Source organism: Globicephala melas, chromosome 17, assembly GCF_963455315.2.
Source record: "Globicephala melas chromosome 17, mGloMel1.2, whole genome shotgun sequence".
Classification (NCBI taxonomy): domain Eukaryota; kingdom Metazoa; phylum Chordata; class Mammalia; order Artiodactyla; family Delphinidae; genus Globicephala; species Globicephala melas.
In genome coordinates this window covers 1,585,277-1,610,544 of record NC_083330.1, presented here as the reverse complement: position 1 = coordinate 1,610,544, position 25,268 = coordinate 1,585,277, and the positions used below count along the sequence as shown (strand labels likewise).

Here is a 25,268-nt window from a genome sequence, read left to right as displayed (position 1 = left end):
CCTTGAACAATCTGCTTAACAATGTTGCACTGTAAAACCAATTGCTATTTTTTCATTTCTTTTACTATTTGCTATCTAATTTATGGGGAATGTCAATAAAATGCATACAGAGTTTCAATGATATTAAGGTATTTATGAAGTAAATAACAATATAATTATTCATTTCAACTTATAACTTATCTTCTATTAGCTCCTGAAAAGCAATGCTATTTTTTTCCTGTCGGTCACACACGGGAAATGAAGTTGAATTGCACTGCACTAACCCCGTAGTGATCAATGCAGCCCCACCCACTGATCTCACATTACAGAAATCAAATATAATGTACATGAAAAAACGTTATAATAAAGAAATCTGAATCTTTTAAAATTCATTTTAAATGCGGAAAGTCTTTCACAGCTTTAATGGTTACATTTTTACTAATGAATCACTTAATAAACACTGCACAATTGATGAATTCAAATGGATCAATTTATCAAAGTACTATAGTTAAAACCACTACCATAAGGGATACAAAAATGTGATGCAGGCTATCTCTCAAGCTAATGGCATCTAGTAGACAGTGAAGTTCACCAGTACCTATAAAACAAGGTAAATGAAAAATACTCGAGAGGCATAAGCCAAATGCAGAGTTGGAAGTAATCATATTTAATTAAAGAGATGACAGAATTCTTTACAAAACAAGTGACATTTGAAATTGTCCCATAATTACATTTAGACTTTGATATGAAATATAGGGACAGGTGGCATAGGTCATTCCAGATTGTGGGAACAGCATAAGCAAAAGCATGATTTTTAAAAATTATGAGGCACTTTCAGGAAAGAGCAGATGTACCACCCTTCCCTGAGATTCAGTTCTCATTTACAACTCTGAATATGTTTCCTTCAGATGGACAGGTGCTTCTCGCCTGCTATGAGACACAGGCCTAATATGGCTCTAACGTCTTCCACTGAAAAGCACCTCCTTCTGCTGCTCCCTTCTTGACATCCAGCTTTTGACTCTTCTCTTTATGTCATCCTCCAAAATCAAAGCTGATCAAGTCATATAGATTTTATTGCCCAGTGATCCTTGCATTAATTCTCTTTTGCATAACAATTACACTGCCTTAAATTATGCTTTTGTGTTATAAATATGACTGATTTACATTAGAGACATAAATTCGTTGAACTAACTATAATACAAAATAAAAACTGGCTTTTATGACTTAGGCTATTGGCCAAGATAGAGTAACAGAGATAGGATTTAATTTCCTCCATAAGACAATAAAAACTTAATATATGAAACAATGGTATTCAAAATATGGACATCAGGCAGTAAAGTCAGTGATCCATAGAAATGAGAAAAATTGAGGTGAGCCCTAGCAACACCCCTGCTGACCGCCTGGATAGAATCCCCAGGAAGGGCACAGGCATAGGAGGAAATGACTCAAGGCCAGGGAGAGAAACACCTACCAACATTAGATGCAATCTTACCCCATCCTCACACAGGCCAAGAAGAGTGCCCTTCCCTCATCCAGAGTACATGGGGCACTGGGTAAATTACTTGGAAGTTCCACGCCTCGGTAAGGAGGTATAATTAGCCCTAAACCAACCTAAAGAACCTAAAAAACTTTAGTCCAACCTAAAAAACTTTAGTCCAGCCTAAGAAACCTTAATGCAAAATACAAAAGGATCAAACTCTTTCTAAATAACTACATCCCACAACAGAGCTTAGTAACATTTACAAGAATCTGAAAAATATCTACCACAGAGTAAAGTAAAACTCACATCTGACATCCAATAAAAAATTACCAGGCATGCAAAGTAGCAGGACAAGTCAACTCATCACAAGGTGATAAGAAGTCAATCAGAGCTGACTTAGAACTGACACAGACGTTAGCATTAACAGACAAGGACAATAAAACAATAATTATAACTAGATCCCATGTATTCCAAGTGGTTAGTAAAGATATAGAAGATTAAAAAGTCCCAACTCCAACTTCTAGATGTGAAAAGTACAATATCTGAGATTAAAAAAGAAACACATTGAATGGTATTGCCAGCATTAGACATTACAAAGAAAAATAAAATAGTAAATTTGAACTTATGAAATAGAATAAGCATTAAAACAAATAAATAGGTCATCACAAGTGGCCAACTATACATGTAATTAGAATGTCTAGATTAGAAGAGGGAACAGAAATATATGTGAAGAAGCAAAATGCCTGGAACACACAGACCCAACTTCCTCAACAAAGCCAGACACAAGAAACACGAAGAATATTATATTCTTATATGTGCTTATATTAAAGCACATTGTGATCAAATTGCTCAAAACGAGTGATAAAGAAGAAAATTATCAATGAGCCAAAGAACCAAGATTTTCATTATGAAGGAATAAAGAGACAAGTGTAAACTAAAAATACTAGTCAAACTCAGATCGAGTGTTTTCCTTAAGATTAAATAACACTGGCCATGGAAGAATCCTAAAGGTGAGAACAGCCTAGGGGCAGCCAGCATCCCTAACAACGTAAGAGCTTCTTCGGGTCTTAAACTGAAGAAACCAAAGTTGAAAAGATAGCGTGGAGACAAGCAAACACCTGAAAATTGATAACTTACTAAATATTAATGAAAGTTTTATAAATATTTTTAAAATTGTGATAATGAAAAGCTAGTTTTGTAGAAAAAGAAAGCCCTTGTATCTCAGGTATGCACTGTGGAGTGTTTAAGTTGGAAATGAGAGGGAATCCAAATTTGCTTTTAAATATTGCTGAAAAAAATGATGTTGAAGAGAAACGAAAGAAGACATTGATCATGGTTCATTATACTATTCTTTTTGTGTTTGCTTTCTATTATAAAAGGGGTTTTAAAGAAGTTATAAAGATGTGTTTTTCAAACACCATTTTATTCTAAGTATGCCTACATAATTTTGACAACAAAAAATAAATTCAGAATGTACAAATTAACAATTTTATTCTATTGTCGTAGATAGCCACTATTTTCCTATATTTCCACTTAAGGAAAAAGCTAGTGAACAACAACAATAAAAATATCCTATTAATGAAAACTTCATATACAGCAACTATCAGTGAATGTATAGATTCGAACTAGGAAATTGCAGCTGAAGTTAAAAGGCAGATTTTAATTTTTTTTATGTCTTGTACTGTTTATCTTGAAAATGCTATTTATTTAAGACAAAATAGTAAAAGAAATGGGTTTGCTCATAATCAAAACCAGAATGTACTCAAGGCTATCTGCTAAGGGCATTTATCAATTAAGAAACCTTTCAAATGAAACACCTAAAACCAATGCAGCTAAATAAAATTGATCTTTGCCACATTTACCTATCCAGGTGGAGAGTAGAATAAAGCTTTTCATAAGTGGCCTCTCCATCGTGTTCTAGCTAAAAAGGCTCCAACAGTGGCTTCCTGCTAATGTAGCTGTTGGAATCCATATTGATAAACATAAAAAAAAGCTGAATATATCATTTCAGTTTAGAGAACAATTCTGAAAATTGAGAGCATCATTTCTGCCATCGTAACGCAGCTTAGATTTCAGTCTACATGAAAATAAATGTGTAATCACTACACCATTAATGCCTCAACAGTTGGAAGCAATGATGCATAACCAAACTGTATTATAGAGGCTGAATCTGTGTGGATCTGAAATTGAATGTAATTCAAAATCATTTGGTCTAAATGTTTTTCTTATTTTTATTAGTCTATGATTAGCTGTTTATATAGTGATATCCAGAATATCCCTAAAACTTTTGTTTAATATTTAACCCCACTAATCAAGAGGCAGCAGCCTAAAATACACACACACACACACACACACACACACACACACACCACACACATTCACAGAAGTACAGAACTGATATTTTTTTTAATTTGAAAGGCAATAATAGAAAAGGTCAGTAAAATAATGCAAAGGCATAGTGGAAAGGAATAAAGAAAGAAGATAATACAGTTAATGGAATGAGAGAACAAATTAAGGAGAGGAAATAAATAGAAGTAATAAATGTCACATAATAAATTTCATTTTTTTCATTTTATGTTGAAGAAAGGGAATAAATGCTTTTAAAAATACAGAAAGGGGCTTCCCTGGTGGCGCAGTGGTTTGGAATCTGCCTGCCAATGCAAGGGACACGGGTTTGAGCCCTGGTCTGGGAAGATCCCACACGCCGTGGAGCAACTAGGCCCGTGAGCCACAACTACTGAGCCTGTGCGTCTGGAGCCTGTGCTCTGCAACAAGAGAGGCTGCGACAGTGAGACGCCCACGCACCGCGATGAAGAGTGGCCCCCGCTCACTGCAACTGGAGAAAGCCCTCGCACAGAAACGAAGACCCAACATGGCCAAAATTAAATAAATAAATTTATTTTTAAAAAGAGCTAACTAGGCTGTACATAGGATTAAAAAAAAAAGAAATATCATGAATACAGGATAGAATAAATAACTGAATGTATGGATTATACTACAGAAAGGTAAAACATATTCTGAATAAATCTGAGGCCCAGAAAGTAAGTGAAGAAGATGACTGGTACTCCAGGAGAAATCAGCGGAAAGAATAAGAAGGATAAGAGATTTCCATTGGATATCATTTATGTGGAAAATACAGGAGGGATGGCATATATGTGCAGTTCTATAAATGGTTTTAATGTAGTCATATAATGACTGTGAATTAACTATCACTGGATCAATACAGATGAAATAAAACACAGAAATTAATGTAATGTCAAATATAAATGAAATATACTAAAAATACATAACTAAATGCAACAAACAAATAAGAATTTAAAATATTTTTATTTTTCCCTATGTCCTACTAGATTTTGCATAGATATTTCCAGAAAAAAAAAATTGCTCCAAAGATTATTTTTTAATAATGGAAGACTTGAAAAAATCTATAAGCATATTTTGATGAGAAAAATAGTATATTTATTTAACATTAAAGTATCTGTAGGAAATTATTTGTGAAAAAATATGACAGAGTCTTTTCAATGTCAATGATTTTCTACTTAATTACATAAATGTTGATTGTCCATTTTTTAAATTTCTAGTTACCCAACTAAACGAGGTAAAGGGGCTTTAAAAACAATGCCCTGAGTGACAGTGTGACCCTACGTGAGATGGGGCTCTTCTCTCTGGCACATTCATCCCGTTCACAATAACACCAATTACCACAGTACTCGGTTACAGCTCACGTTCAGCTTTCGATTTAGCCTGTTTTGTTGTTGTTGTTCTTGCTCCTTTCTTGCTTTCTTTTTGGTTTATTCAAGGTTTTCTTTTCCTTTCTTGTTAATTGAATTTTTCTGTCTATTGTTTCACAACTTACAATTTAGTTAATTCTTTAAATTTCACGGGACTTCCCTGGTGGCACAGTGATTAAGAATCTGCCTGCCAATGCAGGGGACACGGGTTCAAGCTCTGGTCTGGGAAAATCCCACATGCCACAGAGCAATGAAGCCCGTGGGCCACAACTACTGAGCCTGCGCTCTAGAGCCCGTGAGCCATAACTACTGAGCCCACGTGCCACAACTACTGAAGCCCGTGTGCCTAGAGCCCGTGCTCCACAACAAGAGAAGCCACCACAACGAGAAGTCCATGCACCGCAACGAAGAGTAGCCCCCGCTCGCCACAACTAGAGAAAGCCCACACGCAGCAACGAAGATCCAACGCAGCCAAAAATAAGTAAATAAATTAAAAAAAAAATTTTGCTAACATTTTACACACATATTAGACAAGTAGGCCTATCTCCCTGATAACCATTTCCTACTGTTCTGTGACATTTTAGTTGCATATTAATTTAATATGATCTAAATTACACCACCACTGTTACATGTACCACAAATGTCTTCATATCCACACACTAATCCGTTCTTGCACCTCTGTCCTTCCTTCTAGGCCCAGTTTTCCTCCACATTAAGAACAATCTTTAGAAAATTCTATAATCAAACTATGTAAAAGATAAACACTCTCAAGTATATTGCCTGAAAAAACTTTACTGTACACTTGTTTGGATTAGTTAGGATAAGTATAAAATTACAGGTTAACAGTTATTTTCTCTCAGATATTTGAGGTTACTATGCCATTGGATTCTGGCTTCCATCTCTACTACTGAGAAGTCTATTATTATTGAAACATTTGTCTTTTGTTTAGGTAATTTGCATGTTCTGTCTGTGTGCTTTTCAGATAATCTTTTTGCTTTTAACACTTTGTGATTTCAGTCCAGCATATGTTGGTGTGGTTTTGTACCTATTTATCCTGCCAAGGAGTTTCCTCGTGTCTTTCATCTATTCTGTAACATTATCTGCAAGTATATCTGTAGGAGGAAACCCTTTTATCATCTGATTTTTATGTGAAATAATCTTAGCCCAGAAGACTTTGTGTATCTCTAATTCACTTACGCTCAGAGGATGTGGAATGCCTTACAAGTAAATCTGGGAAGGAAACTTGGCCATGACGTGATCATTATCGACCTTGTTCCTTTTGTTTCTCTCTCTTCTGTTCCTGCTTTCCACATGTTTCACCTCACAGTATTACCCAGTAAGATACTGATTATTGATGGCTGGTATTTCTAAAATTTCATTCATAAATTTGTCTCTCACACTAAGGTACATTATTCAAAATATTCTCTATCATTAATAAAAGTGACATTTTACTTCCATAATTATTTTGTAGAGTTGTTCTGGGCCAGATGGAAAAGAACATTGCCTTTTAATAAGGAATCCCTCAAAACTCCCAACAATACCAATACCTTAAAATAAATGTCCTTTCTGTTTTCTCTGTATTCTCTTCTTTGGAATTCTTACATGATCTATGTTGGGTATCTTTTTCCATACTTATCTCTCTTAACTCTTCTGCTTTTTCCATCTTTTAAAACAGAGTGTGATTTGTTCAGCTCTATACTCCAGTTTTCTAATTACTTCATATTTTAACAGCTATGTTTTATGGTATTTAACGCATATATTGAGGTTTTAATTTCCATGGTAGAATTTCTAATTATTTCTTTTGCAGGTCTGTCTGGTATATTGTTTGACAGTAGCTTGTTATATTTTAATCACTCGTATAATTGACTATTTAAAATATATTGATTTTATTTACTTTTTAATTTTTTTTTTTTGGCCACACTGCATGGGTTGCAGGATCTTAGTTCCTTGACCAGGGACTGAACCCAGCCGTGCAGTGCAAGCCCCAAGTCCTAACCACTGGACCGCCAGGAAATTCACTAACATATATTGATTTTAGATTCTGCATCCCTCTTATGTAACCCTATCATGTAAAACTTTGTGGTCACATTTTTGCTTGCTGTGTCATATAACTTGCACTAATAGTGGAAGCTTCCTTGTGTGTTCTGGAATTGGATTGTGAACTCATGTTCAGGTGGTCTTATCTATAAGAGTCTTATGTGTCCTGAGCCAGGGACGTATCTTTCTGGCAGTATTTTCAGTTTGCAACTGATTTTAAATGTTCATGTCTTTTACTGCATGTTCCCAGACCACACAGAATTTGTAAATTTGATGCATGGTTACAAATATCCAGAGAAGACTTTATTTTCACCCAGAGACGGGGTGCAATAGAAAAACTGCCTCGATGCCTTTCCTCCTCAGCTTGGAAGTTTTGAATCTACTCCTGCACTAAAATACCTTGAAGCCTCCTTCTTCATAGAAGCTTTCACTTCACTTCCCTGAACCAGGAAGCCCCCGTTCTCCTGACTGCACATGATTATTAAAATTTAAACTCTTCAGATTTGAAACCTGACTTGATATTGTTAATTTTTCAGTATGATATTGTATTTGGTTATATTTGTTTAGAAAGCCATTTTATATAAACCTGGTAAAAACTTTACAGATGAACATAATATATGTTTGTGTTTTTTGTTTCAAAATAACCCAAAAAAGAGTGTTGGGAATTGAGAAGAGGTAAAGGTGAACTGTATTTTGTCATAGAGAAGTTCAGTGATGGGTGTGTAGTTGTTTCGAGTACTACTTCCTGTATTTTTGCACATGCCTAAAGTTGCCCACAATCACAGTACTTTTTAACCCAACCGTGGTTAGTACTTGCAAGAGCCCTTCTGCCCCTCACCCTCGTCCTCCGTGAGGCAGGACCAGCTTCTGGTCACAGCTCTGTTTTTCAATTTTACACTGGTACTAAACCTTATTTTTGAATTCTGTTTTACACTTAAATTATATTTTATCGGGCTTCCCTGGTGGTGCAGTGGTTGAGAGTCCGCCTGCCGATGCAGGGGACGCGGGTTCGTGCCCCGGTCCGGGAAGATCCCACATGCCGCGGAGCGGCTAGGCCCATGAGCCATGGCCGCTGAGCCTGCGCGTCCAGAGCCTGTGCTCCGCAACGGGAGAGGCCACAACAGTGAGAGGCTTGCATACCGCCAAAAAAAAAAAAAAAAAATTATATTTTATCTGTAAATTTTAGAAATTTTGTACCAAAATTCTTTTTTCCGATAATTTAATTTGCCTCATGTTTTTTAATTAAAAAAGAATAATTTATTTAGACCAGGGCACCTATTTGCATTATTTTAAGATTATAACTGAACATCCATCTTTTTGAAAACAGGATGAGAGGGGATTTGAACAGTATCACTTAAATCATAGATTATATTCTCAATGATAACTTTGGCTTTATTACTTAATCAAACTTTCACACTTTCAAGATAAGAACAACCGCCATTCTTTAAGGCTCTTGAAATTCTACCCTTAGAACAGTGTTTAGAATGCACTTCTGCGCCTCTCCGTGCCAATGTCAAATCATCACCTCTGAAATTGAAATTTAATGACTCTCCAAGGAACCCACAAGCTGTTTAATAAAGCTAGAGGACAAACTGGGTAACAAGTTTGAAATAAAACAAAACAGGTACCTTAAGCAACGGTGGCATCACTGCAGTAAGCACGCTCCTTTCCAGTTTGAAGGATAATAGTCACTGGAAACTACAAGTTTAGGTGCATTGTGGGGTGAACGCATTGGCCAGTGGGTATGCACAAGTTTAGGCTGAGGCTTACTTAATACCTGTTAAATAAAATGGGCAGTTTAACCATTTTCACATATGTAGACACTGAGCTTTAACTTTCAATATCAATAAGACAGAGTTACAACAAATTTATATTTTCCTTTAATTGTCTCAATTCAATATGTCTTCTTTCCTGACCAATGGTGTCTATGGACAGTGGATTTATATGTGCAGGGTACTGAAATGTAAAACGTTTTACTATCATACCAAGTATTAAAATGTTTTTCTTCTAAGGACTGAAAACGTTTTGGAAGAGAAGTGATGAGAGCTGAATTAGGTCCACACCTGCCTGACATTTCCATCACTTCTTTGGGTGCTTCTGTCAGTCAGCTTTGAAATAGCTGCACACTTAGGCCAAGGAGTAAGACGTAGTGTACCTGGTTCAGCCTTAAATGTCATCTTTCGCTTTTGTAGATTTTTAAATCTTTTCACCAAAGACAGACACAATCAATCTGTCCTAAATGAATGAGTGTAGGTTGCATGTCAAACTTAAAATCTGCATACGGTGCAATAAGATTCACTGCCAAATACATTTTTTTTGCCCAGCAGTAGTTTTGCATCAGATGATGTGGGGAAAAAAATCAAAACTACTAGACTTTCTTTCCTTGGGATCATCATACTTGCTTTTTTCCCCAAAGGAGAACGTGGCATAGCCTACTTAGTATTTCGAAGTTTAAAGAAGAGAGTAAATCCACGGTTAGCGTCTCATCGTGGGGTGCTATCATTTCTGTCTTGGGAATGATGGACATGTTTCAAAAGAAATTTAAGCCTTGGTGCCCTTTCAAATACAGAACAATAGCAAAAAGCATGTGTTTCCTTCATCTCCTGAACTCTAAGCTTGATTAAGCTCAGTAAAGGGCCACTAACACCATCAGACAGCTTTAGAAAACTATTTTTATTAGTTCTTTCCAGATGACTATAAACGCCAAGAATTCATGAAGATACATTTGTTTCCTTTTGTGAAAGCCGTTCAACGTCGTCTTTGATATGAAGATCACAAGTATTGCTTCCTAGTTAAAACAGACAAAACTGTCCATGAATAGGAGCCTCTTTTAGAAAACAAATCACTGTTTATGCAATTCTGTAGCTCTGGAAAGCAGTTTCTAGGAAAATGAGGGCAGGACATGACCAGGAAGAAAAAAAAATCTAACTAGCATTTATAACCTTAACAGCCAGTTGTTAAAATACAACAATACCTATGGACAGTTATGAAATGACAGACACTCTTATTTTTCTAGGCATTTAATATGAATAAATGAATAGGTATAACATATGAGGCATTAAAGAAAAATGAAATTAACTGTAGCATACTCTATCCATCTTAAGATATAGAACTTGGAATATTACAAATCATAAAAGAATATAGAAGAAAGGTGGAGGTGGTGCCAGTACAGGTTTTTATCTTCTTAAATTACTGCCCACCCCCAAGAAACAACCCTAGAGGGACTGATACAGAGACACACTCACACACACACACTCACATATATAATCTCTCTATATATATCCTCTTTATAAATTAATAACATCTACAACAATGACAACACAAAAGGCGATGAGGCAGCCTCAGGCACCCCGCGTTGTGTTTGGTAGGGAAGAAGAAACACAAAAACAGTTACAAGTCTGGTGTGGTGTTAATATCTGGTAGAAGGAAGCAGAGACACACAACAAAACCTCTGATGGAGATGAACCAACAGAAGGAAAACTCATAGTGAAGCGAACTCTCTGGAAAGCACAGCAAGCTTAAAGGAGCATCACAGCTGAGGCTCGGCAGGACTGTTTGTACTTGAAAATTAATAGGTGAGTGGGAGGGTCTCCTAAGGTCTGAAGGGGCTGGGACAGTGAATCCTGTCAGCGCGTCAAATTCACCAGCCAAAGCTCCCGTCTAGGACAAGACCCTGATCTGAGGAGAAACCTCTGGCTAGAAGGAAAAAAATAAAGATACACTAACAGGAAAAACAAAACATAGTTTTAAGAGACAGAGTAAGCATCAGAACCAGACTCAGCTATGGCGGGAATGTTGGAATTAGCAGACTGGGAATTTAAAACAACTCTAACAAGTATGCTGAAGACTCTGAAAGTAGGAAGCGTGGAAGAAGAGATGAGCAACGCAAGCGAAGAGACAGAGATCCTAAGCAAGACGCCGAAGGAAATGCCAGAGACCACATACAATGCACCAGAAATAAAGAGGGCCTTTGATGGGCTTATTAGTAGACAGGACATGGCTGAGCAAAGACTCTCTAAGCTCAAGGATGTATCAATAGAAACCTCCAAAAATGAAGAGCAAAGAAATAGAGACAAACAAATAAAAAACAGGAAAAATATAGAAAAGTTTTCAGATTAACTACAAAAGGTGGAATATTTGTAATGGAAATACCAGAAAAAGAAGAAAGAGAAAATGGACAGAAGAATTATTTGAAATAATATGACTGAGAATTTCCCCAAATTAAGATAAGATACCAAACCACAGATCCAGGAAGCTCAGAGGACACCAAGCAGGATGAACGGATTCCACCCCTGCCCCCCACCTCCAGCAAAAAAAAACTATATGTAGGCATGTTATTTTCAAACTATAGAAAACCAGAAATAAAGAAAAAGAATCCTGAAAGAAACTGAAAGAAAAAGAAAAAACAACTTACCTATAGAGGAACAAAGATACAAAGATAAGAATTACATCTGACTTCTCAGAAATCATGTACAGGAAGAGAGTGGAGGGAAATATTTAAAGTGTTGAGACAAAATAAATCAATCTAGAATTCTGTACTTTGCAAAATAACCTTCAAAAGTGAAGGAAAAATAAAGATTTTTCTCAGATAAAACACAATATGAAGGAATTTGTTGCCAGTAGACCTGTGTTGCAAGAAATGTTAAAAGAAGTTCTTCAGAGAGAAGGAAAAAGATATAAGTAAGAAATGTGAATCTCCATAAAGCAAGGAAGAGCATCAGAGAAGAAATAAGTGAAGGTTAAAAACAAGGTTTTTTTAAATTTTTAATCGAACAGAAAACAATTTGTTCAAACCCCTTGATCCTCCAGGGTTCCCTAAGGTTTTCCTCTGTGACAGGTCGGGGAAGGGGATGTTTGGTCAACGCTGGTCTATTTCACTGCAGAGAAAATCAACTGATACAATGTGCTACATTACAGTTTATCCAAATTATTATTTCATTCAAAACAGGCTGTGATGTCACGATGGGGACAGGGCCAAGCTGGCTGTCAAAGCAAAGTACAAACACGTCTGTTTTGGTGTAACTATGGTGTGACTCACAATACCCAACTGCACTTAACAGAACGATAGGAAAGCAGCTTGGACAATCACTGATTCCTTTTTAAAGTGGCAAATTAGGATAAAAACATCAAATGGAGTTTTTACTTTTGAAATTGTAAGTCTCGACTTTGAAATTACTCCAACTGCCACATCCGGTTAATAGAGGAGTGTGTTCTAGATACTGTAATCAGACGCAATACAAGGTAACAAATTAAAACATTCGAATTGCTTTATATATTTAAGAACAAAAACAAACGAACAGAAAAACCTCTTAGACCGAAACAGAGACATTCTCAATTTACTTACTATCTGAAAATGCTACAAAATGCGTTTCTAGTTTCTAGTACAATATTTTTTGCCATATCCTAAGAGAATTGAAGATGTTCTATGAAATTATTATACATTTCATATAGGTTGGGTTTTTTTATATCTATATGCATCTTATTCCAAAATAATCTGAGGCTTTACTTTAAATTCGATATTATTTTAATTATATGCCATCATAAGTGTACTAAGTATTCATGTAATACAAAACATTTTTCCTATATGTATTTGATATATAACATTGGAACAAATACTAATAAGTTAAGAAATTTTTAGTATTAATTAGACTAATGTTTCTGTGTGTACTAGGACTGTGGTAACATTGTAATTCCAACACCCTCAAAAATTATTTAATATTGTATGTAAAAATAATTACTTGAGGAAGTCAGAACTTTTGTAGACTCAGAGACAGTGGAATAAGGAGGTGAGTATCTAATTAATTAACTAAAGCATCTGAGAGCCCACTGTGATAAAAGCAGTGAGTTCTCACCATGAAGACCATAGAATACTACTAAAATATTTACAGGCTTTCAAAATTGCAACATAAATATGCACTTAGGTGTCCAACACTAAGTTATTTTAAATGTGTTAATGAGATAAGCCATTTCAAAACATGTTTGCCAAGGTGAAGAATTAACACATTCACTGATTATTTTATTCATCAAATATATTTAAATTATTCTGATATGTTCTAAGTGAGGATCTCAGCAAATATCCAAGAAAGCAATGATAAAACTGGACAAAACTGTTCAAAAGCAATTTGTTCTTAGTCTAGAAACTGACCACTTATTTAAGAAAACCTACTTAGCCTCCATAAGAACATTTCAAGTCTGCGGTGTCTTGTCTGAAGTTTCTCTTAACTCCCCACCTAGCCCCATGATGGGCTCGTTCTACCAGCGTAAGACAGGTCATAAACACCAGCAGCCTCACTTCGGGAGGTGGATGTCCTGATTCTTAGTGAAATATGAAAACCCATGACCAGAAGTGCTGTCAAAAACTATCATGATCCCACCAGCAAACAACAGGGAAAGCCAAGCAACAAACTTGTTGTTAAGAAGACAGGGTTATCTGAGGAATGAAACCACCATAGTGGTCTTTAATGAACCCCCAACATCCTTGATTGTCTGAGAAGCTGTGCATCTCCGCAGAGACAGTGGAAGGCCTGGAACAGCTGAGCTTCTTTGGCTGAGCAGGAGGCCTTGCATCTATGGGAAACGAAGCTAGGATATGCCTGTAGGGCGCCTCAGAACTGAGTGTGTGTCCCACCCCCTGCACTGACCTGACGCATCTGCAAAGGGTCACTCAAAGTATTTTTAAGCACAGCATCCATTGAATTCCCAAACAAAGCTGATCCACAGGTAACACTTAGGAGCTAAGCTAAAATAATACAAACTAAAACCAGGGATTTCCATGGATGCAAACTGCAGGGGAGACAAATTTTACAGAAATAATCCGAACAAGTCACTTAAAAATAAATGACTAGGGCTTCCCTGGTGGCGCAGTGGTTGGGAGTCCACCTGCCGATGCAGGGGATGCGGGTTCGTGCCCCGGTCCGGGAAGATCCCACATGCCGCGGAGCGGCTGGGCCCGTGAGCCATGGCCGCTGAGCCTGCGCGTCCGGAGCCTGTGCTCCGCAACGGGAGAGGCCACGACAGGGAGAGGCCCACGTACGGCAAAAATAATAATAATAATAATAAATAAATAAATAAATGACTAAAACAAACAAACACATGGCAAATATCACAGTATCGAAGAAACATGAGAAGCTACAGTTGCAGCAGTACAGTTTACAAAATAGCATATAAAATTTACAGTTTCTGGAAAAAAGAAACCCATTTAAAACAGGAATGTGTGACCCAAAGAAAGGAAAATAAGAGCAGTCAGTAGACACTGTCCCTGAGAACAAATAGCTATTGGACTTACTAGACAAAGGCTTCGAATCAGGTATTATACATGTCAGAAAAAAGTAAAAGAAACCAAAATACAATAATTGAAATGAAAATCTCAGTACAGAGTTACAGTAAATTTGAATTGGTTGAATAAATAATTAATAAACTTGAAGACAGATCAATAGAGAGTCCCCAATTTCAAAAAACAAAAATTAAGAAGAATAAAGAAAAAATAAAAAGACCCATAGTCCATTAAGCATAATGACATATGTATAGTAAAAGTCCTAAAAGTAGAGGTAAGAGAGTAAAAAGGCAGAAAAAGTATTTGAAAAAGTGTCTCAAAACTTCCCACACTTAATGAAATATTAATCCAAGTAGCTCAATAAACTCCACCTAAGATAGACACAAAGAAATCCACCCCTAGCTATATCATAGTCAAACTGTTGAAAGACAAAGAGGAAATCTTGAACACAGCAAGAGAAAAATGGCCCATCATCGCATAAAAGGAGCCACATATGATAAACATCTTACTACTCATTAGAGTCAATGGAGGGCAGAAAGCAGCGGAAAGACATATTCTAACCATTGAATTAAAGTAAGTGTCAACCAAAAGTTATATATCAGGAAAAACTATCTTTCTAAAATAAAGGTACAGTAAAGATATTCCACAACAAAGAGGGACAGATAGAATTTGTTGCTAGTACCTGCCTTACAAGAAATGCTGAAATAATTCCTTCAAGCTAAAAGAAAATTAACACAAATCAATACAAAGAAATAAGAATTACTGATGAAGAATATTACATAGGCATATATAACCATTCGCTGCCTCTCAGGTCTTTCTGGTAATTGTTTATTTTTTAGCTCTATGTTTTCTTCCATCAGTCCTTTATTTTTCTATTTTTCTTTCATGGGAAGACTTATCTGAATTTCTTAATCTATACACAGAAGAGGAAGTTTCCAATTATTGACACTTATTAGAATATCAGTTTTTGTTTAAATCAATTTCAAGTTGCAATCTTAAGGAGGTGTAAGTATGTAAACATGTATATTGTATATATGTGTGTATAGACGTGCTTTCAGGAACATACGTTCATGAATCCTCTCATCCAATGTCCTCCTTCAACTCCATATACTTCTGATTGCATAATAAGGTTCACCAGGAACATCTGAGTTAATTCACGAAAATTATGTCTGAAATCACTCATTTGTTTTTTGAATTGTACTTCTTACATTCAGAGACATTAGTTACACCTTCATCAAAAATAAATGAGAGAAAAGAATATATTCATGAATTGAGTTAAAGAAGACAGAAAGTGGAATTATTTTCTTTATTAGTAAACTCTGTCATATTCAGCGATTCTTTCATTCACATTTTCTGAGTTTCTAAACAAAGGTAGACACTAATGAAAATAAAGGGAACAACTTCTGGAGAGATATATCTGCCAAGTCAGAGAAATAAATTAATGGCGAACACTAGGAATGTATATACCCTATCAGGCAAAGAGAGAGAGAGCTTAGAACAGGACGACCTTCCAAGAATCACTGAAATCCTAGTATGGCAGGATGCATTTTCAAATACATCCACAACGATATCTCCCGTCTCACATGTTCTTCCTATAACGCAGCATTGACCCACCTCCCACGGAGAGGTGGGACCTACGGCCTTTCCCCTTGTAACTGGGTAGGGTTTTGTGACATTTTTGATCCATGGGGTGTGGTGGAGCTGAGCGCTATGTGATTTCTGAGACCAGGTCATGAAAGGCAATGCAGGCTCTGCTTTGTTTGCTGGAACACACACTTCTGAAGAGTCCGGTGACCATGAGATGCCCACTTGGCCACCACCACAAGCAACCCGACCAGTCCATGTGGAGGGATCACGTGACTAGGCCCCCAGACTGCATGAAAAGAGAGAGATCCCCACCCGTGTTTCAGTTTGCCAGTTTCTAAACGTAGGTGAGAGGACGGAGGCAGACTTCCTGAGCTAAGCCTTTCCCTAACTCTCAACCTTCTCAGAAACCTGGAGAGAGAATCAAATAATTATTATTGCTGTGAGCTACTAAGTCCTGAGGTCGTTTGTTACATAACATAACATGTACCATTTAGAATATATTGTATAAAATACGATTTGAACAGTACACGTTAGGAATTCTTACAATGATGTGCTCATATTAATCTTAGTTCATAAGATAGTCTGCCATAATAATTTGTTTTTTATGTTGTCTAGTTTTTCTGGCTACATTCTTCCTATGCTTCATCAGCAAGATTTATAAATAGGTAAGAAAGACGTAAATGAACATTCCTTAAGCCTCCACTGCCGGCTGTGAGAGTGAGGAATAGTATGGGTCCTATGATGCTGTGTTTCTTGTTTATACTTGTTCGTCTGCATCTGGCACAGTGGGGACAGGGGAAATGAAGGACACCACATGACCTAAGATGCTGTGTATCTTGTTTATACTTGTACCTGGGATTCTAGCAGAGCACTCATAGTTGGCATTCAGGAAACTTTTGTTCAGTGAATAGATGAGTTAATTAACTATGAGCATTTTGATAGAGTTCATTAACTATGGCCTGATATGGTATCAGGGTAATAATGTTAATAAATAATTAGCTAATTTTTATTGAGAACCTTCTATGAGCTGGGCACTAGTCTAAGAGGTTTACATGTAACCATCTCATTTAAGCTTTAGAGCCAAATTGAGGGTGTTCCAATTATTATCCACATTTAATAGATGAAAAAACCAAGAAGTAAAGAGGTTATTAACTTGCCTAAGTTTATAGAGATAATATGTTTCAATAAAAAATACTCATGACTCTCATTTTGTTTGTTTTCAGATACTGAGAAAGGTTTTACAGAATGTTAATTGTGCATATTTGTTTGACCTCCTCAACTCTGATTCTTGAATTAGCTGTCCAAATGAATCTTAAGATTTGATGAAGTTTCAGATGTGTCCTTCGCATTGTAAGAAGAAAAAATAATTTAGGCAAGGTACCATACTTAGATGTCATATAGGAAACTCTGTAACTTCAACTTTATCTCATGCTGCATTAATGAGTATAAACTGTTAAGATATAAACCATCAAACAAATATTATGTTTGAGCACAAAAAGGAGGAGGAGGAGGAAAATGGGCCTTGAAACACTAGCAGATGTTGAAGTAAAAGGGAACATTCTGCACATGAACAAGCACAGCTACGTGGTTTTTATGCAGGTTTCTACTGTCTGGAACACATGCTCTCAACACAGAGGAGCTAATGCCAGCCATTTCTAGGGACCAGGATGAAATCTTAGTAAAGTACTTAATCCTGTCTGAGAACAAGGAGATTAATATTCAAATAACATTTGGGCTTTCTATTTGCAAATAAGGAATTTGAAAACCCTTTTATATAATATAATATACCTTTTGTATAATCTTTAAATCTCTACCTTTGGCATTAAAAGCATCAATGTGTGAACTGGTCCTGGAAGAGACAACTTAGTTTTGATGGGACTTAAAGTAATATCAGCCATGATTTTGGAATTATGTTATTTGATTTGTTTCACCTAAGAGTTCTGAGCATTCGTGTTCAAAGTATATGCTATTTCACTTTCAAACAAATGCATTTAGGACAACCTGGATTTCAATACCTTATAAGCAATAAAATTTTCCTATCAGCTCATATATATTGGCACTGTTGCTATGAGATCGACGTTTAAAGAATATGAAAATGCTAATCAACTAATAAACGAAACCTCAACTGAAATGAAAGTTGGGAAGGGAACTTTCATCCCTACCACTTGTCAATTTCCCCAAACAGGAAGAGACCTACCATGACTCCCCAACAGGAAGAAGGTTGCTACTTTAATACCCCAGCTGAAGGAAGAAGATCTTTTCTGGCCTAACAACAAGCCCGGCCAATGGAAAATGCCGCAGCTCAGCCAATGAGAACACACCACCACCCTGAACTCTTACTTTCCTCCAATAAACTTTCACTTAGAGCAGCCCCTCCCCAAACCCCCTTTTCTCTAGAAACGCAAGCCCTGTCCTTTGCTCTCTGGAGCCATAGCTTGTGTTTTCCAAACTGCAATCCTTCTGACTCTTCCAGGATAAGCTCGTTTTGCTGGTGAGATAACCAGCTGTTTTATTATTAAAGTTGACAAAAGGTTTTGTGGGGAAATAAATCTTCCCTGGAGTTCTCAGAGCTCCTGCAAGAAGCCTCAGTCTTTGGAGACCTGAAAATGTATACAACGTAAAATTGGGAGACATCTGCCTCACTTCCCCTGAAAACATTTTACTCTTTGCACGATATGAGGATTAGATCTGTAGTCGCTTGTCAAGTTTATTTCTCTGCTCCAAAAGGTGACACAACTTCTTTCATCTCCCCGAGATGGACAAATGGTCACAGCCCACACTAGCTCTTAGGTTACACCCCCAAATGTCAGGAAGACCAGTGAAGGTCCCTTTCTACGTATTTACATTTTAAAGAGACATGATACTTGGAATTTGGAAACACCTCTAAATTGTAAACATCTGCATACATAGGGCGATATGGCTCCTGGCGTAACCTGATTACATTCCAAAGGGCTGGAGTTAGGACTCAGGACAGATGTGTTTCCCAGGAGACTCTTCTGAGAGGGGAGGGGGACAGCTGCCTCTTCATAAGCAGAGAATGCAGGAAAAATTCCCTTGGCCTCTCATGACTTGGAATAAGGGTTAAAGCACGTGGGAGGGGGCAACTAACCAATTTTTACTCTGGAGTAGTAAGACATTTGCCTCTGACCCAGAACACTTCAGGCGAGCAGTCGAGACGGATTCAGCAAGGAAGACTGCTAACAGCCCTCTCAAACAGCTCTCGAAACCTCATCCACAGCTCTGTTTACTCTCTGCCAGCCACAGAAACCCACACTGACGCAAACTTTTATATTTGTACAACCTGAGAATTACTAACGAGACAATCCCCAAAAAGCTATTGCTGAATGTGACTGCATGCAAAGTGAAACATAAAAACCCAAAGGAAAAACAAGACGATTCACATCATTAAAGCCGGCCAGCTGTTTCTAGGGGCTCTACATTTCCTCTTCTCATTGAATTACTGCATTTAGAGCTTGTCCAAAATCATGCAACTTGTAAGTTACTGGGTGTCATGCTGATTCCTTTCCCTTAATCACCCTCCTACTCTATTAACCAGCTTTTATAATATACCAGGATTCAGATAAGTTCATTATTAGTATTTGCACATAAATATGGTGCCCAGCAACACAACGCATGAGCTATATTTATGATCTCCATTTCACAGAGGGAGAAACTGAAGCTTAGAAAGACTACTTGCAAATGTACCCAGCTAAGTGGCAAACCCAGGAAATCTGACTCTGGAGACAATACTTTTAACTGCTGTCTCAGCAGGCAAAACCTATTTATTCCTCAAGTCTCAGCCCAACCTTCCTGTCCTTTTGGAGAGCCTTTCCCGATCTCCTAATTCAACGGGATGACTTTCCTCGGCCCCTCTGTTCATCCCCACCTTTACACGGCTCATCACATGCTCTAGTCACTTGTGTGGACAAACACCTCTATGGTATCACACGTGAAGTCGAGCAGGGCTGTAAGGAGACCAGGCTGATCTCGCTTTCTTATGGCTGAACAAATACATAAGACTCAGAAGGAGCCACCAGATAGGGGCACACGGGGCCAAGAGGCATATGCGACACAACGTCTAACTGCTGATTCCCAGTTAGAATCAGGATCTAATTCCCTGAGGAAATGGCTTTTTAGGTGAGGCTGAACGAAGGAAGCAAACAGTTGGAAAGAAGCTGGAGGAAGATGTGTCCTGTGAGGAGGGGTTAGAGGTCGATGTGAATGATATTTGAGGCAGAAAGAACATGTTGTGGGAAAACTTTGAGATGAAAAGCAATTGAAAAACCGCCAGTGTGTCAGGCGTGTCCTTCACGAGGGGGTGGAAGCCTGGGCAGCTGGGCAGCGGGGCGGTGGCCAGAGGAGTTTTGGAGCAGGACGATGGCGTAAAGGGCCTCTCTCCTGTCCTGCACCTCGGCTCCACTATGACAAAGGCAGTATTTCACTTACATTTGTTTTCTCCTTGCTGAGAAGAGAGTCCTCACGCAACAGGCATGGCACTGTTTATTGGCTAAATGGTTGTCAAAAAAGCCAGCTTATCAACGAGCCCTGCCCTCTTGCTACTACACCATTCCCACACTCACTATAGTTGTTCAAAAGCTGGCATTCAAAAATTCTCTGTAGATAATTTAACAAAATATATGCACCCATGGAATAGAAGACCATAGTGTGTGCGGGGCATACCCACGTGCGCCGAACCGCCTTGAGCACCAGTGACTTAGGGGAGCGTGAGATGGCCTCTGCGCTTAGGGCTCCAGAGTCAAGCTGATGAACGACAGATCTTGAGATGGATCTATGGGGTGTGCGGGGTACATATTTGGGGTGCACTTCTTGTGATCACTGCTTAATAAGCGGGCTTGCTCATTTCCTCAAATATGACGTAAAGGCCACTGAATGAAGTTGGATTATTTTAATTGCCGCCTGTAACCCACCCTTTCCATAGGAGAGATTTCTCCTTTAATTAGGATACAGAGCATAGCTCTGTGCTTGGGAAGAGTGTGTGGTCTGGCGGAGAACAAACTAAATCTTGTATATATAATTTCAAATCTTAAAATATTAACCAATTTAACCAATTTTCCTAGCCTAGAGCTTTGAGATATACACATGCTCAAATGCCGTCACAGAACCTTAATGCATTAGACGCAATTTCTCTATCAAGAGTTCCTTTATTAACAATCAGGAATTAACATCTCTAGAATGGTTTTTGACTCAACAGGGGAGCATCTGTATAAAGATGCCGATGCCTTTAGTGCTTTATTTTCTATGTTGGCTATATGGGGATTCCCGCAGTTTCTAGATCTTCTTTAAACTGCCATGTGAATATCCAAGCGAACACAATGGCAAACAAAGAGCATCTGCAGCAATGAGAAAAATTAACCTTCTGAAAAGTTACCTGCTGACACCAACGCTCATTGGCAGTGATGGTTCTTCCTTTAATCTATCACAGGAAAGAAGAACCTATGCAGGTGACTCAGATCAATATATCTGTGACGGCAGCTGGGAGACCACTTCTCACTGTTAATGGCGCACTGTTTGGTGTAGAGCAGAATTCTTATTTCAAAAAAATTATTCACATATTTTATTAAAAGAGAAAAAAACTTCTTAAGGTAAACTGTAAAAGCGACATACACATATAGTATATGTATATATGTATATATAGTACATATACCTTCAAATGTACATGGATTTTTTGGAATGAGCAGAGGTACAAGAATCTCAGGCGTGCTTGAAATGAAGGCTGGCACACGAATCGTTTTCTCTGCTCAGTCAGCTGTCAGTATTGACATTACTGGTACTTCTTTCTAGTGGAAAATGTGTATTCTTATGTAGTATTTAGATTGTAGCTTATAAACGCACTCCCTTCTTAGGTTTGATTTGATCGCCTTTGCTTTTTGTCTACATTTTCAAAGTGTCCTGGAGTTAGCTGCTGTCTTAGAGTGTCTTCTTGCTCTGACTCTAGTATACCCATGAGCATATGATAGGAACAAAGGACTTCTGTGAAAACTGCCGTGCTGGTCTGGCTGCTTTGGCCAGTCAGCACGTGCCCCTGAGCCGCGGGATCTGAGGTGCTGCTGGGAGGAGGGGCTTCGTGCCCACGGCCCAGCTGTGGGGCCTCCTGGCAAGACAGTGGCCATCTGAGCCACGGACCTATGCATCAGCCCCCCAGCCCCTCCCTGGTTTACCTGTGCTGCTAGCAAGCAGAGGTGGAGGAGAAGTAGATGGTTGTGATGGTGAGTGTTGTGTGTCAGCTCGGCCGTGGTGCTCAGGTACGTGATGAGACGCCATTCTTGACGTCTCTGTGACGGTGGTTTGGGTGAGATTAACGGTTAAGTCTGTGCCTATTTCAGTAAAGCATACTGCCCTCAATTACATGGTGGGCCTTGTCCAGTCAGTTGAAGGCCTGACTAGAACAAAATAATGACCTCATGTGAGTAAGAAGGAGGCTGCCCTTGGACTTGAACTCAGCTTGGGCTCTTTCCTGGGGCTCCAGCCTGATGACCTTCAGACTTGAACTGCAGACTTCAGACTTGCCAACCTCATAACCACATGAGCCCATTCCTCAGAACATCTGTCTGTGTGTTTATACACATACTACTGCTTCTGTTTTTCTGTGGTTGCTACACACACCGCACTAAGTGCTCCTCCTCGAGGGCTGCTTGAACGTTCTGGAGCCCTTGCTGCTTCTTGTACCTGCTGAGTCTGAATTAGAGCCGCCTAGAGCTCTGCACCGATCTAATCCTGAACACGTTATTACAGGTGTGATTATTACAGGTGTAATTATTACAGGTGTAATTATTACAGGTGTAATCATCTAATTTAACATTTTTACCTTTTTCACTTTTAGGAGTTAATCTTTAACACGATAATGATAGATATTCTTAACTTTTTTAAGCTATGGATTCATTTCATTACTTTTCCCCATTATTTCATAGATTTTCGGATAGAAAAGGGGGTGGACAACTCACACCTTGATCCAGTCTTCCACATAATCCTAATAATCTTAAGTTAATTTGTCAGTATTGTTAGGTCATAATTTTTTCTTGATTAGGTGTTCTCTTCAGTAATATGACAGTGTAAGTTATTTTCCTCCAGGAATAGTAAAGTTGTACGATGCTACATATTGAAAAGTTTCTGTAGAAGTTCTTTTCCAAGTAATAATTCTTATAAATGTAGTACTTATGTAGTCTATTATAAGATGAAGTATGTTCTCCCAAAATTCATGTGTTGAAACCCTAAAACCCTGAATCTCAGAACATGACTGTATTTCGAGACAGGGTCTTTAAAGAGACATTTATGTTAAAAGGAGGTCCTTGGGGAGGGCTCTAATCCAACACATGACTGGTATCTTTATAAGAAGAGGAAACTAGGACAGACATGGACAGAGGGAAGCCCATGTGAGGACACAGAGAGAAGATGGCCATCTAGAAGCTAAGGGGAGAGGTCCCAGAAGAAACCAGCCCTGCTGACACCTTGATTTTGGACGTCCAGCCTCCAGAATTGTGAGAAAATAAACTCCTTTGTTTAAGCCACTCAATCTGTGGTACCTGCTTAGAGCAGCAATACAAACTAACACACTGACAAAACAGCGTGGATGCCCAATTCTACACTCAGTTCTAAAGGCTACACACTAGATGCACACACAGGATACTCCAAGGAGCAAATGGGTACAAGCACAGTCTGGGACCTCACAGATACTGCCTACGTGAGTTGCCCTGAAGGTGGGGCTCCTGAACATTTTTTGCTTCCATGGTCAGAATCCCCTGGGCTTGTCTCAGACCTCTGGCTGCACCTCCTCCATCTCCTTTGCCCCCTGGTCCTCATAAACAAGGCTGGAACCCCCTCTTCTTCCAGGGGTTCTTGCCCCCCTCACCCTCTGCACTTACACAGAAAGCTCAGTTACTACTTTGGCTTTTACTGCCACCAGTAGGCTGTAGATGACTGCAGGTCCAAATACACATGCCGGTTCTGTTCCCAAATACCCAAGCACCCACTTGACAAGGACCCCATCAAAGTCGCGAAGCCTCTTCCACCTACCAGTGGCTTCTGGCTCAGTTGGTATTAACACTCCTTCCAAGCTCTCAAACCGGCACCTGACCAAAGTCTTCCAATTTCTTTCAAATACTTTCACTTCTCTCTTTCCATCATCACCATCTGTGCCCAAGATGCAGCCTCACCTGCACTCCTGCAAGTCACCTGAATAGCCAAATAGTCTCTTTACCGCTCTGGACTTGTCCTCACACTTCAACTGACAGATTTTACAGAAACCACTGAATATGTTAGTCATGGCACTGTTGAAAGTTCTTCAGTCATCCCCCGGTACCCTTACTGTGGCTGCCAGCCCCATCCCAACTTAGCACTGCTTCCTTCTTTCTGTTCATATTATGTCAGCTCTGCCTTTAATGTTTCACCCAAACTGGTTTGTCGTGTCTTCAATGGGTCATGCTCCCAGCTCCAACTGTTATGTGTTATGCCAGCCTGGCACTCTCCCTTCCACTCTCCTAACCTGGTGACCACCTGCCCTCACTCTTCCCCTGACCCTCTGCTCGTCTTCTGTTAATGATGTCACCCAGGTGCGCACTTGTAGATCTGTCTACCTATGTGGATGGCTCCTGTGTTTGTATGTCTAGGATCAAACTCTCCCACAAACTCCAGACTCTAGCCTACTGCCTAATTCATTCCACCATTAAACATGGTTATGTAATAGGCACTTCAAACTGAGCATTCAGAAAAAAAAGAAAAAACTGTAAAACTTCCCAATTCTGGCCCTTACGCTGAACATTTCTCCATTTCAGTAAATGTCTCCACTTGGCCAGGCCGAAGCACTAGGGATCATCGTGAAGCCCCCGTTTCTCTGACATCTCAGATCAAACCCATCAACAGGCCTACCTTTCCTGTCTTCACAGCATAGCCTAGCTGAGCTTCTGTTTAGCTCAATTCCAGACGCCATGGTCAGTGTCTTCACAGCATAGCCTAGCTGAGCTTCTGTCTAACTCGACTCCAAACGCCATGGTCCTGCACACAAGCTCTCTCACCTGGCTTTTTCCGTTGTTCTCCTAACCGGTTTCTCCGATTCCATTCTTATTTTCCTACAGCCTAACCTCCGCTCCGGAAGACTTTTGAAACAGCCATTCCATTGTGTTCAGAACAGGCATCAGCTCTCCATCGCGCACACAGTAAAATCCCG

General features: G+C 38.7%; 1 protein-coding gene across 7 annotated transcripts in view; it reads right to left on the bottom strand.

Moving 5' to 3' along the window:
* SNTG1 (syntrophin gamma 1) overlaps nt 1–25,268 on the bottom strand; it is a 479,377-nt gene that overhangs the window by 248,128 nt on the left and 205,981 nt on the right. For 3 of the 7 annotated variants that reach the window (XM_060286992.1, XM_060286996.1, XM_060286991.1), the window contains exon 3: nt 8,856–9,004. The exons of the other annotated variants lie outside the window; for them this stretch is intronic. In XM_060286992.1, coding sequence (XP_060142975.1) covers nt 8,856–8,873 — 18 coding nt within the window. In that variant the 5' untranslated portion in view covers nt 8,874–9,004. The remainder of the gene's footprint in view (nt 1–8,855; nt 9,005–25,268) is intronic. 7 annotated transcript variants of the gene reach the window in all.